At 40.1% G+C, this 26,932-nt stretch overlaps 1 protein-coding gene across 1 annotated transcript in view; it reads left to right on the top strand.

The window, feature by feature from the left end:
* NEK3 (NIMA related kinase 3) overlaps positions 1-20,059 on the top strand; it is a 46,180-nt gene extending 26,121 nt beyond the window's left edge. Inside the window, exons 9-14 of the mRNA XM_089680337.1 lie at positions 1,054-1,254; positions 3,962-4,052; positions 6,269-6,394; positions 9,248-9,382; positions 11,521-11,650; positions 12,166-20,059. Coding sequence (XP_089536463.1) covers positions 1,054-1,254; positions 3,962-4,052; positions 6,269-6,394; positions 9,248-9,382; positions 11,521-11,650; positions 12,166-12,238 — 756 coding nt within the window. The 3' untranslated portion in view covers positions 12,239-20,059. The remainder of the gene's footprint in view (positions 1-1,053; positions 1,255-3,961; positions 4,053-6,268; positions 6,395-9,247; positions 9,383-11,520; positions 11,651-12,165) is intronic.
* Positions 20,060-26,932: the final 6,873 nt, after the last annotated feature.

Below are 26,932 nucleotides of genomic sequence, written 5' to 3'. Positions count from 1 at the left end.
CCTCAAAAGGAATCCTCAAACAATCCATGATCATATGGTGTCGTTTATGGTATATTACCAAAATAAAATATAGTCCACCAAATTTATATATATATATATATATATATATATATATATATATATATATATTGTGCTCCTTCACCAGTTATAATCAAACCGTTAAGTGAGGCCATACAAGCTTGTGTCCCTTATTTGGGCTCAGAAATGGACAAATGGATAAATCCCTGTATCCCAAATGGGTGGATGGATGGATGAATGGAGTTTTTCCTTTTTCCAGCTGGGGGTCTTGCCGTTATCAAGAGATCCTTATCCCGGAGGTGGACGGATGGGTCTTTTTACTCCTTTTTACTCTTTCAGACTTTTTCCTCCATATATATATATATATATATATATATATATATATATATATATATATATATATATATATATATATATATATATATATATATATATATATATATGTTCCATGTAATTGAAAAGAAAATATAATCCCTTATCCTCTTTTTAAAAGATTTATTAAATAAATATAGTGCACTTACATAGTAAACAAATAAAAAACGCCCTTGGTACAATTTTGCATAATTCTTAGTAAGTTTGCCACACTCCCATATACTTGCTGTCTGGTTTGCCTTTAAGTGTCGTGACATCAGAGGAGTTTTGGTATTCATTGTTTGTTCATTGAATGGTTATTAAAAGAATAATTTTGGAGAAAATAGAAGCCTATGAAAACACATTTAGCCTCGTGGCTTCCTGGTGGTTCTGAAACCCACACATAGGGATCTGAATTTATGTTTCTGTGTGCCATTCTTCCTTGCAATGTCATAGCTGATTTTGGCTCAGAAAACATTTTGCTCCTGACAAAAATCCATATCCTTTCATTGTGCAGCAATCCTTGTCCTGTGCTTGCCTGAACTGTTTTTTTTTTTAGACCGTTTGTGAAATTAGGGATTGTTAATTTGCTATATTAACAATGCATATGTTACAGCACAGCAAACCTACACCTCACTGTATCTTGTAAATTAAGTAATTACGTTGTTAGTCTTTTCTTTCAAGTTTCAGGCAGGAAGCTGGAAAAACCTAATAATGAAGATATGCCATGGATCTTACAGTCCACTCCCTTCACAATACTCCTATGAAATACGCAGTCTCATCAAACAGATGTTCCGCAAAGACCCTCGACAGCGGCCTTCAGCAAATACCATATTGACCAGAAGAGGCCTACTGAAAGTGGTCAAATCTATTGTGGGTACCCAGGTAAATACAGTACATTTTGCTTATAGGATCACTCTAAAGAAGGACTTCTGATAAAGCTTTAGCTAGGCGTTAGCTGTTTCCTTTCTATGGGTCCCCGATGAAGATATTTTCCCTTACTTCTTGTCCTGGTGACCTCTGTCAATGAATGAGAAAATATGTTGAATCTCCCAAACAGTGACAAAGCAAAGATTTAATTTTTTCTAGTTTTTGATAGATTTTAAAAAAGTAATTTTTTTGCTAAGACTGAAATTTCATATTACTTTCTGTCCCTGTGACAGCAGGACAAGACATGAGGGGAGTGATGGTCACTAAGGCACGAAGTCTGAAACCTGGCAGAGGTTCTATCCCTTCCCCATTTTACTAAAAAAAATTGTTTTAATTTTCTGTTCCCACTGAAAAGAATTACTTCACTTCTTGTCCTGACAGTAAGTGAGAGAAATCTCCCTAATGCAGATACAGATTGGAATAAAAATCTGACAGCAGTTTAATACCCTGACCCTTGATAGTGCTGAGAACCAATTGTGGGTCTAGACCCAGATACAGAAAGGAGAAAATGTGTGGCACAGAGAAACTCCTGGGGTAGAAGCACCATGCTGGAGCGCCTCTTTGATCAGAGTCTACAAATAACTGAGTGATTTAAGTCATGACATCCTGCATGACCATAGTAAAAACCTCAGCCAAAAGGAGAGGATCCAGCTACATGCAATGGAGCTAAAGATGACTCGGGTACTCGTGAAATCTGGACAGCTGGTAACCAGTGAGGGTCCCTTAGGTGACTAGAACCACTGTAGGTGGGCAACAGTAATGGATCAAAGAATGAAGTTCCACATGGCTCTTTGCAAGCAGGAGCAGAAGCAGGAAGATGCTTCCTTGATGCTTTAGGTCAGGAAAGAAAGTATGGAACGTGTGTAACTAACACTCCACCCAGCTCAAATGACACTCACAGTGCTCAATCCCCCAACATCATCCCTTCCGAAGCAAAATGGCTAAGTACTGAGAATATTGACACCATCAAACTAAGTAAATGAGGTAGCTCCCGATGCTCAACCTGACCACCTAGTCACTAAGTAAGTCTTCAGAGACAGGGTAAGGGCTAAGGCACGGCCAGCAGCTCTGAACCTGGAAATCAATCTGCAGCTAACTTTAACCAGAATAGATTTTGGATTCTTTAATGTGCCCTATGAGAAACCCAGTGCCCAAAGGTTGATTCCAGGCTGTCTCTGCAATGTCTAGTCCAATGTGGTCCAGACATGGTGCTCCAAAAGCAGGGTCTGAAGAGAAGACAACCATACGCCTATGACTTTGGCAAAAAATGAGACATGCTCGTATTATAAGGGGTTATTCTGGATAGCACAAAACAAATGGCAACCATCCCAACCTATAACCTGCCTTAGCAGTAAGGTGCACATGAAAGGGCAAAGCACATCACAAACAAAGAAAAGATTTCTCAGCAACACTTACCAGCTAGTCTGCAAAACAACCAATTTGGCCCTGTCTAACAGTTTGCATTACAAACAGAGGGTTTTGTTTGCATATATTTGCAAATACACGCGTAAGCCACAGTCCCGCATCAAGGGTCCTCTGTATACTGTGAACCTCACTCTAAAAATTCTAAAGCCTCCATAATAGGAGCATATATATCAATGGATAGGTTAAGGGCAGGTTGTACTGCAGGCTGACTGGTAAGTGGTGCTGGGAAATCCTTTTTTTTTTTTTTACGATGTGCATTTACGATGTGCATTGCCCTTCCATGTGCACCTTACTGGTAAGGCTGGTTATAGTTTGGGACAGTTGCAATTTTTTGCAGTTGGCTAATTTGAATGCAGGGACACACTGGATGCCTTTGCTGTCATTTTGTTATAGCTGGGTGTCACGTACGTCCCTGTACTTTTTAAGAAGGGATGGGCTCTTCCAGGCACACCTGCCTTAACCTATCCATTGATATATGTGCTCCTACTATGGAGTCTCTGGAAATTTTAGAGTTAGGTCCACATTATACAGAGGACTCTTGACGTGGGACTGTGGCTTATGCATGTATTTACAAATGTGTGCATACAAAACCCTCTGTTTTTAACTCAAACAGTTAGACAGGGAGAATTTGATTGTTTTGCTGGTTGGCTGGTAAGTGTTGCTGGAAAATGCTTTGCTTGTTTCTTATTCTTGGTATGCCTACAGTTTTTTTGTTTGTTTGTGTGCAGTCCTCCTGTAGGCGGGAGTGTAACCCAAAGATAAAGACTTTCAGTGTCCCTCAATAGACAAAAAAGGGATAATGTTTTCACATAAACTATATTAACCCTTCTAATGGTACAATATAACTGTGTATTCCCTTTGTCCAGTCACAAAAGGGAAATAATTTCGATATGTTTTAGATCATCCAAAGTATATAAGTACACCTAGTTTATGGAAGGCAGTTAATTCAGCCAATCACAAAACTGTGGTCAGAGGACGGAGAAAATTTGTATTGATTGCACAATGGAGCCAATTGTCCAATGCCTGTTTTAAATGAAACTTGAGGAAACTTGTAAACAGGCATCTATCTAGTGCACTACAACTGTTGTTAATTTGTCAGTGGGTTTATACTTATCTATTTGAATCTAAACCATATGTGCAAAGATGAATTCTGTGTGCAAATGTAATGCAATATATGTAGCGTGTATGGAGGTGTACTGGTGATGTGCAAGTTAATTAATTTTTTACTGCTTAATAGACAGATGACAAGTTGTCTGAAAACTTTACACAAGATGAACTGGCTTCACTTCTCCAGCACGTAAATGAACCAGCAGCACCTCTGGAAGATGGTATGAACATAATATATATGTTGTAGAACTTTAGTCTTACATGTGCTACAATTTAAGAACTCAACGTTTTCAACATGGACGAACCCTTAAAATAACTTTGCGGTCTTAGGGAACCCCTGCTAAAAATTACTATATCTACAACTCAAGATACATTAGTGTGATGGTAAGTGGGAAGAATGCTCCTTACACTTGTGGTCATTGGAAAGAACTACCCCCTTACAGATGGCTAAAAACATCAAGGGTGTGAGTGGGAGTTTATCTGAGAGGCAGACATTGTTCATTGCTCAGGGAACGCCTAGCCACCTCTGGAGGGACCCTAGCTTAGAAACCCTGGTATAGTGTATCTTTCCTGATAGGTAATATGACTGGGATCCCATGCTTTACTGGTGGCTACTGCAAGGGCTAGAATAAAAGTCTCTTATATGTCACAGTGATATAATCAGTATTGTTCATCCTTGTAATGTTTAAATTTTCTCTGTAAAAAGCAGGATTCTGCAGTCTTTTTTTATTAAAATAGCCTTTCCAAAAAGTAATTGTTTTCAGGTACAGGTGAATCTTGGGCTGAGTCAGCCCTGGCTTCTTTTATGGTTCTGCTTCTTTGACAGTGAGATCTTGCCATAATTCTTGATGCTGCCACCAGCATTTTGGATGTTCACAGTCACCTTTGCATATTCCAACAGCCTCTGTTACAGTGCCTATGATTTTATTACATTTCAAAACCCAATCACTGAAATCCTCATGTAACCTTTTAACATGTTAATGTAATTTTAAAAGTAATTTTCAATATTTATGAATCTGCAGCTTTCTTTTAAATAATATCTGCTGCACAAATGGCCATTAATGTATGCTTGGAAGAAACAGTGACAATGCCCTGTTATTTTCTTCCACTTGTGGAAACTACCAGAATATCAGGCATGGCCCACTGGGGTTAGAACACCCACCCCTAAAAATGTAATGCAACCATCGCTGGAGTGCATGTAAACAGCACAGTGTGCATGGGCAGCACAGTTAATGGTTAGCACTTCTGCCTGGCAGATAGGGTTGTCGGTTCAAATTCCAACCACGGCACCACCTGTCTGCAGTTTGCATGTTCTCCCTGTGCCTGTGTGGGTTTCCTCCAGTTACTCTGGTTTCCTCCCACACTCCAAAGACATGCTGGTAGGTTAACTGGCTCCTGTCTAAATTGGCCCTAGTATGTGTATATATGAATGTGAGTTAGGGACCTTAAATTGTACGTCTCTTGAAGATTGGGGACTGATGTGAATGTAAAATATATATGTAAAGTCCTGCGGAAATTGATGGCATTATATAAGTACCATATAATAATAATAAACTGGAAATACATTTTATTTCCATTTTTATTTTAATCTTTATTTAAAAATGGCAATTGTTTGATGCATGGTGACTAGATGTCATTCAATTGGAGTTTACATCTTTCCACTGGCCCCCTTCTCACTGGCGTCCGCATCAGAAGCCCGTGTGCACGAACCCTTAATGTTCTAATACTGGACAGAATGTAGACGCTCACTGGCCACTTTATTAGGTACACCTGTTCAATTGCTTGGTAACACAAATCAGCCAATCACATGGCGGCAACTCAATGCATTTAGGAATCTAGATGCGGTGAAGATGACTTGCTGAAGTTCAAACTGAGCATCAGAATAGGGAAGAAAAATGATTTAAGTGGCTTTGAACATGGCATGGTTGTTGGGGCCAGACGGGCTGGTATGAGTAATTAAAAAAACTGTTGATCTACTGAGATTTTCACGCACAACTATCTCTAGGGTTTACAGAGGATGGTCCAAAAAAAAAAGAAAATATCCAGTGAGTGACAGTTGTGTGGACAAAAATGTCTTGTTGATGTCAGAGGAGAATGGATAGACTGGTTGCTGCGACATTCAGATGGTAGGGTTCGAATTTGGTGTAAACAACATGAAAGCATGGTTTCATCCTGCCTTGTATCAACGGTTCAGGCTGGTGGTGCAATGGTGTGGGGGATATTTTCTTGGCACTAGCAATGTGTATCTAATAAAGTGGCCGGTGAGTGTAAATACTAAACATCATGGAACTGTATGAATGATTGATGGAACTATATTGTGCCAAAACATATATACAGTAGTGTATGTATGTCTGTGTGTGCGTGTGTATATATATATATATATATATATATATATATTTATTTTATAAGTACTACAGTACATTCTGTTTTCATACAGCACAGCACTCCAAAGCTCCCTGTTCAAGAAGGCGACAGTGGAAGAAAGAACCCACAAACACAGTTGTAAATGTTCTGGAGGATGCTACCAGCCTTACATCTAGCATAGAGTCGAACAGAAGTGTGGGTGAGTAGACTAGTCATAAAATGATTTAGTAAAGTCCCATCAAACAGCACAACTCTATCTACCCTTACAGGTCTTGCTCCTACCCCAGCCTGTGAAGGAGAAGCAGCATACCTAACAGCTATTGTCTCTGTCAGCCTGCTGTCTCCTCCTATCAGAATGTTCCTTATTAGCATATAAGCACTGAAGCACAACTAACTGGCTTCATGTGCTGCTTCTTCCTCTCTCAGTTTGAGCTCTACTGTGCAGCTGATTGCAAGAAGCTATTTCCAGGTCAGATTCTGGTATTAACACTGCTTGCATTTAAAAAAAATAACTACAAACACATTGCTGTATTAAATTTTGTAATTTATATCTGCCTGGAATTCAGCTTTAAGATCTGTGCAACCCTCCCTGAGTGTTAAACAAAATTAGGCTATAAAGTAGGCATATGAAGAGGTTGGTGGGCTGTGTTATTCTATTACCAGCAAGAAGCTCCATGTGCCTTTATCTGCTTTTGCAGCAATGAACCACCCATTATGGCAACAGAAACAATTAGGTACAATTAAAATAACACAGCTTGGAAAAGTGGCCAGATTATATATATATATATACAGTCATGGCCGAAATTGTTGGCACCCTTGATATTTTTCCTGAAAATCAAGTATTTCACACAAAAAAGGTATTGCATTAACACATGTTTTGCTATACACATGTTTATTCCCTTTGTATGTATTGGAACAAATATAAAACAGAGGCAGAAAAGCAAATATGACATAATGTCACACAAAACCCCAAAAATGGGCTGGACAAAAGTATTGGCACCCTTAACTTAATATTTGGTTGCACACCCTTTGGAAAACATAACTGAAATCAGTCGCTTCCTATAACCATCAATAAGCTTCTGACACCTCTCACCCGGAATTTTGGACCACTCTTCCTTTGCAAACAGCTCCAGGTCTCTCTTATTGGAAGGACACCTTTTCCCAACAGCAATTTTAAGATCTCTCCACAGGTGTTCAATGGGATTTAGATCTGGGCTCATTGCTGGCCACTTCAGAACTCTCCAGCGCTTCTTTGCCATCCATTTCTGAGTGCTTTTTGACGTATGTTTGGGGTCATTGTCCTGCTGGAAGACCCAGGATCTTGGACGCAAACCCAGCTTTCTGACACTGGGCCCTACAGTGCGACCCAAAATCCTTTGGTAATCCTCAGATTTCATGATGCCTTGCACACAGTCAAGGCACCCAGTGCCAGAGGCAGCAAAACAACCCCAAAACATCATTGAACCTCCACCATATTTTACCGTAGGTACTGTGTTTTGTTCTTTGTAGGCCTCATTCCGTTTTCGGTAAACAGTAGAATGATGTGCTTTACCGAAAAGCTCTATCTTGGTCTCATCTGTCCACAAGACGTTTTCCCAGAAGGCTTTTGGCTTACTCAAGTACATTTTGGCAAACTGTAGTCTTGCTTTTTTATGTCTCTGTGTCAGCAGTGGGGTCCTCCTGGGTCTCCTGCCATAGCGTTTCATTTCATTTAAATGTCGACGGATAGTTCGCGCTGACACTGATGCTCCCTGAGCCTGCAGGACAGCTTGAATGTCTTTGGAACATGTTTGGGGCTGCTTATCCACCATCCGGACTATTCTGCGTTGCAATCTTTCATCAATTTTCCTCATCCGTCCACGACCAGGGAGATTAGCTACAGTGCCATGGGTTGCAAACTTCTTGATAATGTTGCGCACTGTGGACAAAGGCAAATCTAGTTCTCTGGAGATGGACTTGTAACCTTGAGATTGTTGATATTTTGCCACAATTTTGGTTCTCAGGTCCTCAGACAGTTCTCGTCTCCTCTTTCTGTTGTCCATGCTTAGTGTGGCACAGACAGACACACAATGCAAAGGTTAAGTGAACGTCTCTCCTTTTTATCTGCTTTCAGGTGTGATTTCTATATTGCCCACACCTGTTACTTGCCCCAGGTGAGTTTACAGGAGCATCACATGCTTGTAACATTCTTATTTATCCGCAGTTGTGAAAGGGTGCCAATACTTTTGTCCAGCCCATTTTTGGAGGTTTGTGTGACATTATGTCGAATTTGCTTTCTTTCCTCCCTTTTTTTGTTTTGTCCCAATACACACAAAGGGAATAAACATGTGTATAGCAAAACATGTGTTAATGCAATACGTTTCGTGAGAAATACATGATTTCCTGGAGAAATATCAAGGGTGCCAACAATTTCGGCCATGACTGTATATATATATATATAGTATATATTTTTATCAACCAATACTGAGACCATAAGAGCCGTGCCCCTTTTGAGTGTTATTAAACCCACAACAGTAAAATGAGTCTGTATATGCAGTAAAGCATGCTGGTTATACTAACTATGCAACCTAAAGGGTTAATCCTCTGCATTGTGCAAAAAGGCTGTTTGATCCTGTCTTATCTGACCCTCCCCAATCCATCTGCTGATAGTACAGGAGGCACTCTGCACCTGCTCAGTTTAGTGTGTATTTCTAGAGTTTTTTTCTTCCTTTGGGAAGGTGCATGTGATGCACAGGGCCAATCAGCACTGTCCAGATAGAGGGTCAGGGGTCATGCAGCCTCATAGGACAGTCAGAGGAGAACGCAGACACTGATAGTAGTCACAAGACTGCTATATACTGCTGAAGAGAAAAGGTTTTTAGAAGTTTATATTTACTAAAATAATTGCATTTCCGCGTTGTGTACTTGGGAAACCAGAGTGAATGCAGGGTCCTAGGTTTAGTAACACTTTAATTCTAGTTCCTCAGACCTCATATTTTATTCTGTCGATCTTGTACTAAAACTTCAAAGAAGGTTTCCCTAATTACTGCTGTGCTTTTGGTCCTGTATGTAGGAGGCAATGTTATCAATTATGAACCGAAGGAGCAGAGAAAGAAGTGGAATAAGGAGACACCTGAATCATTGCTAAATATCCTAAATAACGCTGACCTCACCACAGCATTTAAAACGTACACTGTCTATAGGTCAAGTAAGTACAATATCAATTCATAGTGTGTTGTAGACTTATTTGTACATATTTTGCCCTTAAGGCTGCATGCACACCAAGCGTTTGCTCAGCTCCTTTAAACACTTTTTCTCTTGGCAGGGCAAAAGTTGCTTAAAAGAACACAGTAAAAGCAACTTTTGCACAATCATTTGTGTTCATTCGCATCATTTAGGCTAGTTTGTGCGTTTGCCACTAATGTATTTTATTGGACATTCAATGGAACAGTCATTTATTCTGGCCATTTGAATGCAGTAATGTGCAATACTCCTAAACGCATCTAGCATTATTGTGCATTTATGCGTGTTTATTCTACCTAACCGCTCCCTCCCGAACGCACTGGTGATGGGTTTTTTCAGCCCGTAAAACTCCTGTTCTAGTAGTACACATAGGTTAACATACAGGTGCAATTACAGGCTAAAAAAATAAACACTAAATGCCTGTTAAAGCTGCATTTTTAATTTTGCCCAGTATACATGAGGCCGAAAGATGAACCCTAGTGACTCTTCTGTTATAAATGCTTCCCGCTGCCTGTCAGCAGTAATGTACACTGAGCCACACATGCACAGCTCAGAGTACATTTACTGCACCTGCGCCATCCCGTGATGAAGTGACTCTTGTCTCAGGCACAGGAGTGACATCATCGTTGCTGAGCCATTCAAGTGGCCGAGCCTAAAGGAAAACTTGGAGAAGATGGAAGCACCTGAGCAGTCACAGAACAGTGCTAGAGGGCTTCCTTTGACAGGTAAGCCTGTCTCAATGTGCTCGTATGCCAGTATACTAGCACGTTATAGCATAAACCTGCAGCGGCCCATTCTTTTTAATTTTTATTTGTAGAGTTTAATGCCGCTAAAATGTTAAAATCGCATTCACAATTGGACCTGCTTCAGGGTTTTTGTTTGGCAATCTTATCATGTAAGCTTGGATCATCTATGTTTACAGGAACCATTTAATTGGAGGTCAAAGAGATGAAGATGCTTGACTTGACCGTTTCTCCAAAAATCGTTGTGCAGATGTTCCATAGACGTCACATAAGACTGTTGAGTTATCATCCTAAAAATAAAGCTTTAATGGAAAATACATAATTTGCAAGCAATAGCTTCTTAACTTGCAGCTAGTGAGTCTTCTAAGATTGTACACTGATCTATACATGTATATGCAGATGCCAAACCTAGAAGACACCGGCTGTGGTGAGGGAAATTTTAGGATGTTGTATTGTTGGAGGAGAGGTGATTAGTGCAGACATTAGTTATGCTTAGACTCTTTTCACTCTTTCCCAGGGGGCTCTGCAAATGGGTCTTAAAGCCCGGAGGCAGAAATAATTTCCCAGTCATGTGATCACTATGATTGGCTGTCACAGTGGTCACATGATCAGGACCCTGTTCCACCAGCCCCCAATCATAAACAGAGACTGGATCTCTTCGCATAGAATTCTCCACCCCCCGGGATACCTATGTGTAGCGTGTTGGCATTAAAGTGATTGTAAACCTTTACCTTGTAAAACGACCCATTCAGTTTAAAATAGGAATGAAAGGAAAAACATTTGTGTATACATATAAAAACATTATAAACACCTTTTTTCCCCTTTTTTTGTAAGTGATCGCATACCCTCTGTTCTCAACTGGGAGAGGAGAAACAGCAATACACTGCTCTTCCCAGTAAATGGTAGTGCAGGGGGGAATATGTCAGGACCAGTCTGATCATTGGAGGAGAGTAGGCAGAGTTCCCAGCACAGATAGAGAACTAACCATGCTGTGCTCTGATGCCTAGTGTGGTAAGTTGTTAATAGGAAAGCAGAGGGACTGGCAGGACCACCAGTGATTTCATACAAAGGAAGCCATACAAAGAGAACAAGATATTGTTTCATACAAGTACATGGTGTAGAAGTCACATATCAGGAATATGAAATATTGGGTTTACGTACTCTTTAAGGCCTACCTTCCCTGCCGCGGCAGTTATGCAGTACATAGTTGGCAAGAGGCTAAACAGCCTACACAAGCACCTGTAACCTCTTGTCTTCAGGTAGTTTAGGACATAAAACCGACTAATGAATATTCATGAGTACTATCTAGCTTTCTATGGTCATACAGTATACTCTAAGATATTCTGTCTTTGTACAATAGGACCTGCAGAAGAATGTCTGAAGGGACCACTTGGCACTGCCGTTCCAGGACCAGATGCCACAGACAGCAGAGAGGAGGAGATTGCCATAGATCTTGAGAGATTGCAGCCAAGATCAGATGATGAAGACACGTAAGCTATGCATGCTTTCTAGGCCAAGATCATTAACCAATGGCATTCAGTCAAAAGTCACGTACCATTACAGTAACCCTTTAGGTAATGAATGGGAAACAGAAAAAATCTAACCACCAAAAACAAATCAAAATTGGAGGCTCCTTTATTTACAAATTAACAGATCCTCCTAAAGGAAAATTGAGTGGGTTTTCTGACTTTTGAACACTGGCCATGTTTCTTGGATAGCGTTAGCAGTCAACTGATGGACTTGATTGGGTTACGTTTTAAGTCTTGTGGTAAATTACAGGCGCTCTATAATCCTAATGTAGGGCTCAGGGGCGGACTGAGAGCTCAGGGGGCCCCCAGGCAATAGGGGATCATGGGGCCCCTGTGGCATCACCCACACTAAAACCACACCCAAAAAAGCCTATGAAAGGTACTAGTGGCATCTCATGGGGCTTATGACCTTAGCATAATATATTTTCTGTGTAAATTCAGAGATGACTTACGTTCTTTTATTCTTCACTCTATAGAGACTTTGAGGAAGAGGATGTGGACACAGACTGGCTATCGGAGCTGAAAAGGGTGACAGAGGCTCAATCTTAAAGAGCATCAACCAAAGTAGTAAATACATTCTGTGGTGTAGGGTGGGGAAGTAGACACGGCACTTCTTTTTTCCCATGATGAAGTTTTTGGTTTGGTATACACAAGAAGTACATTTCTACATCACATGTACATTTTCCCAAAAATGCTGCAAGTATAGAAAAATAGATGCTGATTTGCCAGCAATCCATTGTGCTTGGTACTTTCTGTATGACAACATATTGCTTTTGCTGGACTGAAATCCCAACCAGCTTTGTAAGCCCTGCCTTCTGGACTACAGAACTCTGCCTATCCCTCAACCCTCTCTGCTCCTCTCCATGTGCATATATTGATTTATTTCCCAGCAAAACAATGCTGCTACCTTGACGCCCAAGAGCCTGCCCACACACTGTGTAGGGAAAGGGCTCTTGCGAGATGTAGTTCTGGGGGCGTGCTTACAGCAACAGAAACTGATCTCCAGGCAGCTACCCTTGCAAGAATTTTACATGGTTGGTGATGATATCACAGGGAGTAAAATAAAAGTTGTTTTTCACTACAGGAACAAGTTAAAAAAATGAATGCTGGCTCATAATCTAGAGGAGGACAGGAAGGTCTGGGATCACATTAGTATGATGCCTGGATATACACCTCAAGGTTGGCTCTACTCCTATCTTGTTTGCTTGTTATTATGTCTATTAACCACTTGCCTTCCTGAGGATTTACCCCCTTCCTGACCAGGCCATTTTTTGCCTTATAGCACTGCGTTAGTTTAACTGACAACTGTGCGGTCATGCAACGCTGCACCCAAATTAAATTTACCTTCTTTTTTGCCCACAAATAGAGCTTTCTTTTGGTGGTATTTAATTGCTTGTGTGTTTTTTTTTTTTTTTTTTACGCTATAAACAAAAAAAGACCAACAATTTTGAGATAAAAACAATATATATGTCCGGAAATTTTTTTTTATAAGTCTAATTTGTCATAAATTTAGGCCAAAATGTATTCTGTAATATGTCTTTGCTAAACAAAATCCCAATATGTGTAAATGAATTCGTTTTAGGGAATGGCAGTATATATACTGAAATTTCTTTTTTTCTTTTTTACTAGTAATGGTGGTGGTTGGCGATTTATAGCAGGACTGCAGGAAAGCTGCGGGCATTCTGACACTGGGGGGAACTGACTTGGTGTCAATGACATCCCCGTGACACCAATACAGGGATCAGTGCAAATAAAAAGCACTGACACTGTACTAATGGCACTGGACAGGAAGGGGTTAACATATGGGGCGATCAAAGGGTTAACTGTGTGCTATCTTACTGTGTGCTCTGTGTGTGCTTTCCACTGTAAGAACACGGCTTTGTATGGCTTTGGTATGCAGAGCCATACAAAGTAGTGTGCAGGAGCTGACAGGGGAGATATCTGTGTTGTTTATACAGATCTCTCCCCTGTCGGAGATACTCGGTGATCACCGGGTGCCGGCGAGAAATCACGTGATCTTGTGCACCAGAGTCTCCCTGTAGCAGTATTTCTGCTATAGAGCGGTACGGAAGCGGTTAAATAACAATTAGATGTGGAAGAGCTAGTTGTGGCAGACTTAGTGAACCTGACCAAACATTAAGGATGCTTTCAACACTGATCTGTTTTTCTTCCGCTTTTGCGTTTAAATAAATGGAAGAAAAACGTGTGACCATGTATTCACACTGGTCTGTTGTAGGTTCAGTGCATTTTTTAAAATTCCTGCTAGCTGCATTTTTTGTGCAGGTTTGGGCCGGTAAAAAAAAAAAAAAAAAAACACCAAAAACGCACCTCCCAGAGAAATTATTTGAAAGTGAGGCAAAAATGCATCAAAACGCACCTGCGTTGTGTTTTGGTGCATTTTTTGAGTCACATAACCTTTTGAAAATGCACCGCAAAAGCGGTAAAAATGTGGCAAAAACATATATGTGTTTTTGCCGTGGATCATTGTGAAAGTAGCGGGAAGATGGAACTACAGTTCAGGTTGTGCGGCTTGCCAGACCCTGTGTCTATATAGCCTGTTCTTAGGATCCAAATGGCTGCACAGGGACACTGAACTAAAAAGACTAAACATGGGTGCTTGCAGACATCACAAAATACATTTTTTGAGCCCTATAATTGCATTAAGTGCTTTTTGGATTAGGCCAGGTTCACCCTAAAGCAGAACTTCTCTCAATCAACATTGACTTTTTTTAATCTTTATGCTGCTAGAATTAGTAAATAGATAGGAAAGTAGAACATATTTACTTGTTTTAAACTTTTTTTTTTTACATATCTTCAATTACTTTTGGTTTCCTTGTCTTCAGGAGGGAAAGAGGGGCTTTCTCAGCTAAGCACACCCTACTGGCTGTACGCCAAAGCTAAGGGCAGATGGATTCCAGGAAGTCAATTCATCTGCCCTTATTTAAGATGGCCATGGCCAGAAATGCTAGAGGGGTGTTTTTTAAAGTGATTTCTCAGCAAAATAAAGCATGAAGTCAAGGATGGATGGGGGTTTCCCTTGAAAATTAAAAACAAATTAAATAGCGTTTTTGTTTTGTGCTGCAGATGCAGTGTAGTTCCACTTTAACTGTCATTCTGCACATCAGCACAGTAGCTTTGTAGTTAGCGCTTATGCCTTGTATCACTGGGGTCCTCAGTCTGGTCCCAGACAGGGCTTTTTGTATGTTCCCTCTGTGCTTGCATGGGTTTCCTAAATGCACTCCAGTTTTCTCGAACACTCCAAAGACATTCTGGGATGTTGGTGCCTGTCTAATTGAGCCCTACAATGTGTGTACATGTATGCATCTGAGATAGCGACCTTAGACTGAAAGCTCCTTGAATGCAGGGGCTGATATGAATGTACAGTATGCAAAGCAATGCATAAATAGTCAGTGCTATATAAACATCTGTAATAAATGACTAATGTCAGCGAGCAGAGCAGTAAAGGGTAGTGTTTATGTCCATCTACCTCCTACACCTCCCAAGTGGTCCAGCAGCATGATGGGCAATATGACAATTGAACAGAGAGGCCCAAAGATTCAGTTATTTTTTTATCTTCTTACCATTCTCCCACCAAAGTAATATAAAACCATCACTATTGTGGGATATCATATACAGTTGTGTTCAAAATAATAGCAGTCAGACATCACTAACCTGATCAATCACTGTTTTTGGTAGAAATGATATTTCTACATGGCAAATAATTTACTAGCAGGTGTAGTAGAGTAATAGAAATCCAACAGACCCAACAGTCATGACATGCATGCTGCTGATTCTGTGTAATTGAATCACTAATTGAAAGGGCATGTTCAAATTAATAGCAGTGTGGAGTTCTATTAGTGAGGTCATTCATTCTTTGAAAAACAGGTGGCAATTATTGCCCTTATTTAAGGAAGGAAGGCAGCAAATGTTGTACATGCTGGTTGCAGTGCATTTCTCTCTGAAATTCTGAGGAAATGGGTCGTTCCAGACATTGTTCAGAAGAACAGCGTACCTTGAATAAAAAGTTGATTGGAGAGGGGAAAACATATAAAGAAGTGCAGAAAATGATAGGTTGCTCAGCTAAAATGATCGCAAATGCTTTAAAATGGCAACCACAACCTGAAAGACGTGGAAGAAAGCGAAAAACTACCATTCGAATGGATAGAAGAATAGCCAAAATGGCAAGGACTCAGCCAACAATCAGCTCCAGGAAGATCAAAGAAGGTGTAAAGTTACCTGTGAGTACTGTTACAATTAGAAGACGCCTATGTGAAGCCAAGCTATCTGCAAGAAGCCCCCGCAATGTCCCACTGTTGAAAAAAAGATGTGCTGAAGAGGTTACAATTTGCCAAAGAGCACATTGACTGGCCTAAAGAGAAATGGCGCAACGTTTTGTGGACTGATGAAAGTAAGATTGTTCTTTTTAGTTCTAGTGGCCGGAGACAGTTTGTCAGATGACCCCCAAACACTGAATTCAAGCCACAGTACACTGTGAAGACAGTGAAGCATGGTTGCGCAAGCATCATGATATGGGGATGTTTCTCATACTATGGTGTTGGGCCTATTTATCGCATACCAGGGATCATGGATCAGTTTGAATACATCAGAATACTTGAAGAGGTTATGCTGCTTACACTGCTATTATTTTGAACTCAACTGTACCTATCTTCTTCTTGTGTTCTGGGGAGCACATTTTTTGACACATAGCATGTTTAACGGAACCGACCCAGACTGCGATTGAATAGTTCCGTTAGACTACCCCTTCCCCGTCCCAACACCAACAACAGACACCACAGCCGACAATACAAGACTAGATGACACTAATCTTGAAATAAACCAGGAGGTAGACTAGTTTATTTGAACACAGATACAAGATATATACACTCAGGGAACATTCCCCCCTCCCTGCATAATGACACTGGGTGGGGCAATCTACATTTAGTAACAAGAGACACACAGGTATTCAAACTTCACACCAGCAGACAGTCCTATCAGGAGGGAGGGCCGCTGGAGACACTCCCCCCCCCCCCCCCACACACACACACTAAGCTAATACACATAAACACATACATCCCATAATAGTTTGCTCCCAAGCCAAACAATAGAACAATGGGATGCAGCCACATAACATTAAACAATCAACAACCCCCCACCCCAATATTAGGACAGATCACCTAACAGGCACAGGGTGATATATACATAAGAGGGATATGGGAAGCTGAGACAGGGGTCTCCCCACCCAAAGTGACTCCCGTAACCGCATGCTGCTGTCCTCTTGAGACTAAAGGTGGGAATACACGATTAGAAAACCGAGAGGCGTTTGTTCGTTGGTCAAAATCGTGGCCCACATTAACCAATCTAAAAAAATTGTTCATCGGGCAATACGTAGAATTGACGTCTTCCGTACAAGTGGAAGTGATGCAGTGTGCGTGTGACCTTGTAGCCACGCCCTTCCCGCCAGAACGAGCGATATACACAACAATTACCAGCAATGAGTATAATAAAGTTTATTACATTACCTATATACATAAATAGTGATACATAAAATATAATATGCAGAATTCTGGTTTCATTATCTCATTAGGCCAATCTACTTTTACCATTTGGACTTTTTATTTGTGTTAGGAAGATTCCTTGGACATAAACATCCGGGTCATCTTCTGTTTCCGATTATGTGTGATAGCGCTTAATAGATTTTTTTGGTATGACCGTCATACCACCGCATAGAAAATCGGTTGTTAGTATATGAAACGACAACATTTTTCACTGTTGTTTAACCGGATTTTTTCGTTCACAATATCGTTATCGGTTAACCTCTTGCCGTCCGCCTGCTGTTTATAAACGGCAGGGCGGTGGCAGTCCAAGGTCGGGTTGCCGTTCCTAAACGGCACCCGCCTTTTCTAGCTGTGCGCGCTCCCTAGGAGCGCGCACCACCGCGATCCGGTGTCCGCTGTGTCCTCCGGACACAGTGAAACACCGATCGTCGGACGGGACCTCTGTACGAGGTCCCGGTCATGTGATCACTGATTGGCGAATCAGTGATCACATGCAAAGTAGTAAGCAAGATGTCACTTGTGACATCATTGCTTACTACGTGTGAAATCTGTGAATGATCACAGAGGTCACATGGTACAAGGCTATTCACAAAAGCCTTGTACCATGTGACAAGCTGTGACCAATCACAGCTCACTCAGTATTTCTCAATGACTGCAAGAATGCAGACAGAGAGAAAGAGAAATGATTGCTTTTACATCCTATATGGGTGTAAAAGCAATCAGTGTAAAAAAAAAAAAAAAAATCTTCATCACCCCCCACAAGTAGTACAGTGTCACCATGGTGACACTGTACTGCTAGGGTGACAGTATGTAAAAATAAAAAATAAAAATAAAAAATAATATAAAAAAAATAAAATAAAAATGTAAAAAAAAATGTTTAAAAATTATAATGTTTGGTTATAAACTAATTTGGATTTTTTTTTTTATTAAAAAAATAACGGAATCAATTTTGGCCAAGATTTAGGATGAAATATTATTTATTTGCAAAATTTTATTAAAAAAAACACTTTTTTTCAAAATTTTTGGACTTTTTCATTTACATAGTAAAAAAAATAAAAATCCCAGCGGTGAATAAATACCACCAAAATAAAGCTTTATCTGTCTCAAAAAAATGGTAAAAAATTCATATGGGTACAGTATTGCATGACCGCGCAATTGTCATTCAAAATGTGATAGCGCTGAGAGCTGAAAATTGCCCTGGACAGGAAGGGGGTAAAAGTGTCCGGACAGGAAGTGGTTAAAACATCCTGCTCATCAATGAAGAGAAAATTGTTCAATCAGTGGTCCCGCAAAATTTTTCGTAGGATTTTCTTATCGTGTGTGCGGGGCATAAGCGGTTAAATGCTAGCAGGACATGACAGAACCTAGTTTAGTAGTGGCTGGTGGCCCAGATATCTGCTTTGTCTTGCTTACATCAACAGCAGGAATCAGAATGAATGAGGTTCAGACTGGACAGCTCATAGGCCATTATTTGCTTTATTCTATGACATACTTTTTTATTTATATTTTTTATAACTTCTTTGAAAATATTTGTGTTTATTTAGTGCTGGTTAACACTACATGCAGTCTACTGCGTTTATTTTTCTCTACATCAAAAATGCATAGATAGTAGGTTATGTGGTTTCCAATGGTATAGCTCATCTAGTGCAGTCAGGTGCAGTTCATTTTAGTTCTAGAAAAAAAAGTAGAACATGTTACAAAAATGCATCTGAATGCACGTGTCCTTATTTAAGGTGAAGAAAAAAAGAAGGGAAAAAATGCACCGCATCAAAAACGCTGCAGAAACGCATACGCAGAAACGCATCTGGCAGGCATCAGGACTGTGTCTCTATAGTGTGAACCAAGCCTTAGGTCCTCATTCACACAGGCATACCAATCTGTACACCTGTGTAAAGGGTTGTCTTCTCCTGCATTGGATACACAAGTGTTCCATGCACCCATGTGCAGGTATCCTGTTAAAATCAATGACAGGCAAGGCCTGCATGGATCTCCAAGCACATTGCAGAGTGTACATCTAAGCGGGTATGAGGTTCAGAATGCAGTGTGTCTGATCTGTGCAGGTCTGTACAGCATGGCGCCTATCTTTGATTTGAGCAGACTACACTGCATGTGGCTGCATAAAGCACCTGTGCATCCTGTGCAGGTGAAGATGGCCCTTCAAATGGGTGTAAGGATCGGTGCACCCTTGTGAATGAGGCCTAAAAGACAACACAACAATAAAATGGGCCACTATGCTGTGTGTAAGGCTACATTGACACAGACAAGAGCAAATATCTAGCAACATAAAATTCCTGGCGTTTTCAAGCACCAGGGGAGATGGTGCATACAGATGGCCATAGAAGTGAATGGCTATGTGCCCTTGTATGGCTCTGTGTTTTTTTTCTTTTTTTCTTCCATTCCCAATTGTACAGTATGATATCTGAGCAACCAATGTATTATCTCATGATATGTCATGGTTATCGTAACCCACCTATCAGGGGCGGACTGACCCTTTGGAAACTCGGGCACTGCCCGGGGTCAGTAGGGGCCCCATGAGATGCCCCTGGTACCTTTTTTCATAGGCTTTTTTGAGTTTGGGCAAGGACACAGGGGCCCCATGATCCCCTATTGCCCGGGGGCCCCATGAGTTGTCAGTCCGCCCATGCCGCCGATACAATCTCATCTCATTACCAACACTGTGAACATTTTTATTTTACGGTTATTTAATTTATTCATATGTTACTGTCTATGTTAAATATACTTATATATGTTTCCTTCACATTGCAAAACTTTACAATCTTTAAATAAAAAAAAAAATAAAAAAAAAAATAAAAAAGTTGTCATGCTGTCCATTTTTCAAAGAAACTGGTTATCCATCAGCCTTATATGTCAAGCTCCATTGAACCCCCTTTTTTTTTTAAATATGTGTTTTTTTAAAATGTGTGAATTTTGTGAAATGATGTTAACAGTGGAACGTTATTGTCAAAGCCAAACACCAGGCAAACAGCTATATACACACCTGCATTATGCATATGTGAACTGTCTTATCTCGTAAAGAAATTGTAATTCTGTCCAGTTCTATTGCCAGGAAGGTGACGCCACTTTCTGTGTTAGCTTTAAAGAATACGGTGGTGACACCTTCCTGCATTTTCTTTGCTAACTGGACAATGAGGGGGCAGCAACATACTGCTAAGTCATCACCCTGCTTCCTCCTCCTGTCAGCATGTATACTATTGTGACAGCGTGGCGTCAGACCCCAGCCATTCTCCCCAACTTGTGTCCGAAGGACCAGCCAATCTAAGACCGCACTGCCACTTGCGTAACAATGCCACTCTCAGCTACGCCCTGCACAAAGATTTTAAAGTTTGCTGCACCACAATCTATGTGCCAGCAGCCTGAGAGCGATTGTTACTGGGTCAGGTTAATTACGCAATTAACCCTTCACACTGCCACCACTACCTTTTTACAGAGAAGGAGGAAACTCATAAATCTTAGCAGTAACACTATGATATATGAATAAGCATCTGTATACACACTGCCACCGCAGAAAGATGTACGCAGAGGGTTAAAACACACGGTAGCACTCTTCAGAGACAGGGATTCTTTTAATTTGCATTAAAAGCGTTAGAGACAGTTTATTACTAAAAAGGTCAAAATGGTGCAATTAAAATACTTACAGATAAGATGTAACAAATTATATATATATATATATATATATATATATATATATATATATATATATATATATATATATATATATAAATAGAGCAATAACACAACAGAGAGATAAAAGAAAGAAGTTTCAGAAGGTAGGATACTTGCAGTCCTTGGTTTAAGCAGAGTCCAAGTGTCTGAACAAAAGGTTGTCTTTTCTCCCAAACATGGTTCCTGGTGTTAAAAGGGAGAATCTCTTCTTCTTTCTCCAGGCATGACAGCCTTTTTTCTAGTGTCCCAGCAGGGGGTGTCTACTGAAGCCAAGGGCCAATCGCCTCATTTGGGGAGGGGTGTTAGGCGGGGGACTCAGGCTGTGACCCAAATCCCTCCCAAGTTTATACCATGGTCAATAACCTTCAATATGTACATGTAGCATCCTAGTCACTGGCCGATTAATATGCAGAATCATATTCTGAACATCCAGACACCAAATATGGCATATCTTACCATTCCAGATAAAAATATATTGCTTTCTACTCTCTTGTAGATGCCACATAGGGATGTAAGGTGTCAGGTGACTCGTATCAAAATGACCTATCTGAATATATGCTTTATTTTAATGTGCCCTGTTCCTGTTGAAGTTTATGAATTTGTATGAAAAAGTGATTCAAGTGGGATGTGCGTTTTATGGCCACTCTGATATAATGTTTCATGTCAAGTGACAACTGAGTTATAGTTTTATGACAGGGCAGATGAAAGGGTTTGTCAGACCCTCTGGCACCAGGCTTAATTGTGGTTACAACCATGAAGCGTATCCAGCTGTGCCTTATGCACTTGTGACCCCAGTGTGTACACACACACATCACATTCCATTCAAAGGGGAGGGGGGACATGATGGAGTGAGAATGATAGTTGCAGATTGTGATACAAATATGATTGTCAGCGTCCGTATCTCTACGCACAATTAGCACAACTGTGAGCACATGTGCAGTATGCAGCACAGCCCAATTGGCTTGTATTGCTGCTCCTTCTTCTCCCGGTCAGTGGTGCAGTCAAGGGGAGGACAGAAGAAAAGAAAAACAGAAAATTTATTTGGAAATACAATGCATTTTAACAAATGAGGTCATATTTTTGAACTGTAGTGCATGTTTCAAAATCCTCTATTTTCTGGTGGATAACATGGAGGGGGGCCCGCTATTACACCTCCCTAAGAAACAATGACAAGACCCCTATCCTCAGATTCTTTGAAGTGGTTAGTAAACTCAAGTCTATCCAAAAAGTACAGTGGGTGTCACAGGGAATTTTTGTATTCTACTCTTAAGGGATGATACCAGATTTCACCAGAAGGAGGTGTTACAACTGAAATCTATAATTCCATAAGTCTGTCTTGGACATGCAGAAAAGTGTTAACCCTCTGTGTTCCTATATGTAGAATCCTGAAAACAGACAAAGGAGAGCCATTTTTACTGGAAATCCCCATAACGTTAGTCACAGGATAGCGCTCATAAACTATCATCCCCCAGCTCAATTTATGGATCTTTTATGCAATGATTCCCAAGTCTAAACATGCCACCCAGCAGGAAAGAATAAAGCAACATGGCTCAAAGGAGGTGTATTGAAGGGTATGCAAGAACAAAAAAAAGTTGATAGCTAAAACTTTTTATAATGTTAGTCAATCAGAAATGCTTTATCTACTAAACACTGAACTCCTCTAATAAGAGTCAGCATATTTACGGGATTATTTCAGGGTAAATAACATTTAATGGGTGTAGCTCCCCTCTACCATGTCTATTAATAAACAAAACATGACTTTGCCGAGGCTTGTTTGCCAGCAAATTATTGCAGTCTTCAAAAGGAAAGACAGACATGAACACAGGGCACAACAAGCAGGCATGATACAGGTAAGTTAATCATAAACTACAATTTGTGTTACATTTCTTGTTTTTGTCATCTGACACCTAAAAACCTTCTCTTTTACCAGCAATCATTAGGTATTTTCTGTAGCTTCCCATAGCAAGACCTGTAATCATATTTCTGCATTCTCGGTAGACAATTAAGCCTAGTACACACAATCAGAAAATCGTGTAAAAAATACTGTTTTCAAAGCAATCGTATGATAATCTGATGGTTAGTACACAGCTTTCATCTGAAATTATCTGAAGAACAAGCACAAAGGTTTTTCTCATACGAAACCAGATCATATGATTTTCATTTAATCAGTACAGATTTCATCCTAAAATACAATACAAATACAGTAAAAAGAAAAATAACAAAAGAGCTTCCTACTGCCACATCCTAATAATAAGAAAAAGGTCGGGCAATAAAAGTACGGCAAAACTAGTGGATTTTTTGGGAACAGTAAGAGACCACACAATAATATACATACAGTACAACCATTTATTAGTATAAAAGAGTCATATACCATGTATGAGACTTGAGATAAATACATAACCCCCAAAATGGGGCAAAGGAGAAAGGGACACGGGTAATTACAAAATAACTCCCTTGCACACATCATAGTCACCTAAAACATAGGTATCAGATACAGAGTAAGAGATCAAAAAATGGTCAACACGTTTCACCTGCACATTGGACTTCTTCAGCACCGTAGCTTGAATGTAAGCGAGAATAGTGCTAATGAAAGCACAGCGGACCTGTTGCTTATACCAGTGAATTTCATTACCATGCAATTTTTCAGTTTGCAGTGCTCATGTGAGATGGGGAAACAGCTCTCATTGTTTGAACACTGTGTGGAAGTAAATTAATGTTTTGACTGACATTCTGTGGTTTAGCCACAAGATGTCACTGTTTTTCTAACACAGACTGCATAGATATTTGTATATTCATGAAGAGGTGGGGTTTTGCACACAGAGTTGGAGAGAACAGGAAGGAGAGAGAGAAGCCATGTTTTGGAGCATGGTGAATAAGGGGCCGTGTGAGCTGAGAATCTGATGACATCCAGGTGTGAAAGCGTCCCTCAGTAATCAGAGATTGCTGCCAGGAATGCTGCTGAGATTGCTGCCAGGAATGCTGCTGAGATTGCTGCCAGGAAGGCTGATGAGAGCAGAGGAACTGAGCAACATATACGGCAAGACCTCATGCTTGTTGGAGAGACATTTTTTCTGTTCAGAGTCACCAGTGGATACAAAGCAGACCGGGGTAAGATCGTGCACAACGGTAAGATCGTGCACGCATCTGATTTCAGTGTTGGCGCCTTGAGACTGAGTCTAGGCCTATAGTTAATTAGGGTCTCTGTTTGTGTCAGGCCACAAGTGTTGTTACTGATTATTGGAAGGACTCCACAACTTAAAGTGACATTTCACATTGGAGAGCTGATAAAATCCTACAAACTCAAGCCAGACTGGTGTTTTGCTCAGAAGGAATACTCAGGCACGTGCTACAGGACCAGTTATGGGAGAGGGAATACTGTAGATTTGTGTAAGATTGTAAGCTGTTGTACTGCACCGCAGGCTAGCCCATATCGTACACCCATACACTGATTCCTGCTCTTTTAGGGTAATAACAGGTAAGGTGTGGCAGCTTAGTTGTGCCCGCCAGTAGGTAATGACTTCACTTTCTACCTTCATCCATCAGAGGCGCCGTGTCTCAGCCTTTGGGCTGGGTGTATCTAAATTTATTGTATGTTTCCAGCATTTGTGGTTGTGCTTATTTGCCACATCTAAGTAAAATTCTGTTGTGGCAAAAGCTGGTGTTGAGGTTGCTTTCCTTGTTCGTGACTTCACTGTATCCTGGGGAGCCCACCCCGGTACACGGCTTACAACGTGATAGTTTGACTGACAATTACTCAGTCATGCAACACTGTGTTGTCATATATTACTTGGAGAATGCCAGATTCAGCTGGATTCAGGTGAACCAATCTGTTGTCTTATATTAATTACCCAAGAAATGAACTTTCCCACAGCAACTCAGTTCAGCCATAGAATGACATATTTATTTGGCTCCAGAACAGTCCAGAATATATTTGTTACAAATGACAAAAATCCAGCTGAATACTTGTAAATATTACAACGAACAACAGCCCTCAGAGTCCCATTTAGGATATTTCATATCAAACATGGAGATACTACACTGTCCAGCATATGTTCAATCTATAATACGCTAGGTAGCTTCTATGCGTGCAATAATGCAAGTTATGAGCTATACCTGTGCTTCCATATTAATGAAGGGAAGAAACTCCTTTCCCAGCCAAAAAAACTTCCCTTGATATACAGTTTACTGGAGGAGTTTTTGATTGGCTAACAAAACACCTTTGATCTTCCATGAAAATACTTCACTTGCCATTACTGTAAATAACAATTAAGGTCACTATAGTGTTTACCAGGTAAACAAGTCACCCTTAACAATACTTTTGTTCAAATCACATTCTTTACCATCATTAACCACTTCCCGTCCAGCCGTTGTATATAAACGGCCGGACGGTGACACTGCAGGGTCGGGTGGCCGTCTATAAACGGCCTCCCTGCACTCTGCTTGTGCGCGCTCCCTGGGAGCACGCAGCACCGCGATACGGTGCCCGCTGTGTCCTCCGGACACAGTGAAACACCGATCGTCGGACGGGACCTCTGTACGAGGTCCCGATCATGTGATCACTGATTGGCCAATCAGTGATCACATGCAAAGTAGTAAGCAAGATGTCACTTGTGACATCATTGCTTACTACGTGTGAAATCTGTGAATGATCACAGAGGTCACATGGTACAAGGCTATTCACAAAAGCCTTGTACCATGTGACAAGCTGTGACCAATCACAGCTCACTCAGTACTTATCAATGAGTGCAAGAATGCACACAGAGAGAAAGAGAAATGATTGCTTTTACATCCTATATGAGTGTAAAAGCAATCAGTATAAAAAAAAAAAAAAAAAAATCTTCATCACCCCCCACAAGTAGTACAGTGTCACCATGGTGACACTGTACTGCTAGGGTGACAGTATGTAAAAATAAAAAATAAAAATAAAAAATAATATTAAAAAATAAAATAAAAATGTAAAAAAAAATGTTTAAAAATTATAATTTTTGCTTATAAACTAATTTGGATTTTTTTTTTTTACTAAAAAGATAACGGAATAAATTTTGGCTAAGATTTATGATGAAATATTATTTATTTGCAAAATTTTATTAAAAAAACAGTTTTTTTCAAAATTTTTGGAGATTTCATTTACATAGCAAAAAAAATACAAATCCCAGTGGTGAATAAATACCACCAAAATAAAGCTTTATCTGTCTCAAAAAAATGGTAAAAAATTCATTTGGGTACAGTGTTGCATGACCGCACAATTGTCATTCAAAGTGTGATAGCGCTAAAAGCTGAAAATTGCCCTGGTCAGGAAGGGGGTGAAAGTGTCCGGTCTGGAAGTGGTTAAACATGTAAACAATGTACCCTTTGAAATGTCTAATTAGATAAACTGGCTCTTCCCCAAATACCAAGGTGACCTTGCATAAAATCAACATAGCAAAGAGTTCTTTTGATGTGTAATCTATCATATATATATATATATATATATATATATATATTGCACACAGTAGTATACTACACACTGTACCCAAATTAATTTTCATTTTTTGAGGCAGATAGTACTTTCTTTTAGACGTATTTAATAACCACTAGGTTTTTTTAAATGTTTTTCTATACAAAGAAAAAATCACCCAAAATTTTGATTCAAAAACTATTTCTTACTTTCTGATATAAAACATACCAAATAAAAATACCCTGTGAGTCCAAACACCCCCAAAATGATCCCTTTTCTGGAAAATTGACACCTCAAGGCAATCTAAATTTTTTTGTGAAAAAACATTCTCTTATTTTGGGGTGTTAAACATGGAGCTTGGTAATGGTGAACTAGATACAGTGAATCTACAGGTGATATGGGATTTACAAGTCATACACAATGGAAGAATGGAGGAGATCCTTTAGAAATCCCTGCTGTATGCTTTAAAAACACAGTTTGCTCTTGGTTTGCTTTGAGATTGGAAAGTACAAGAACACTCAATGTTGGACCTGTTCCAGATCATGCGCAAGTCCTCTGTGTGCCACA

The sequence above is a fragment of the Staurois parvus genome, unplaced genomic scaffold (genome assembly GCF_062004578.1).
Source record: "Staurois parvus isolate SC_StPar_1 unplaced genomic scaffold, SC_StPar_1.0 ptg000242l, whole genome shotgun sequence".
Classification (NCBI taxonomy): Eukaryota; Metazoa; Chordata; class Amphibia; order Anura; family Ranidae; genus Staurois; species Staurois parvus.
This window is presented reverse-complemented; position numbering and strand designations above follow the sequence as displayed.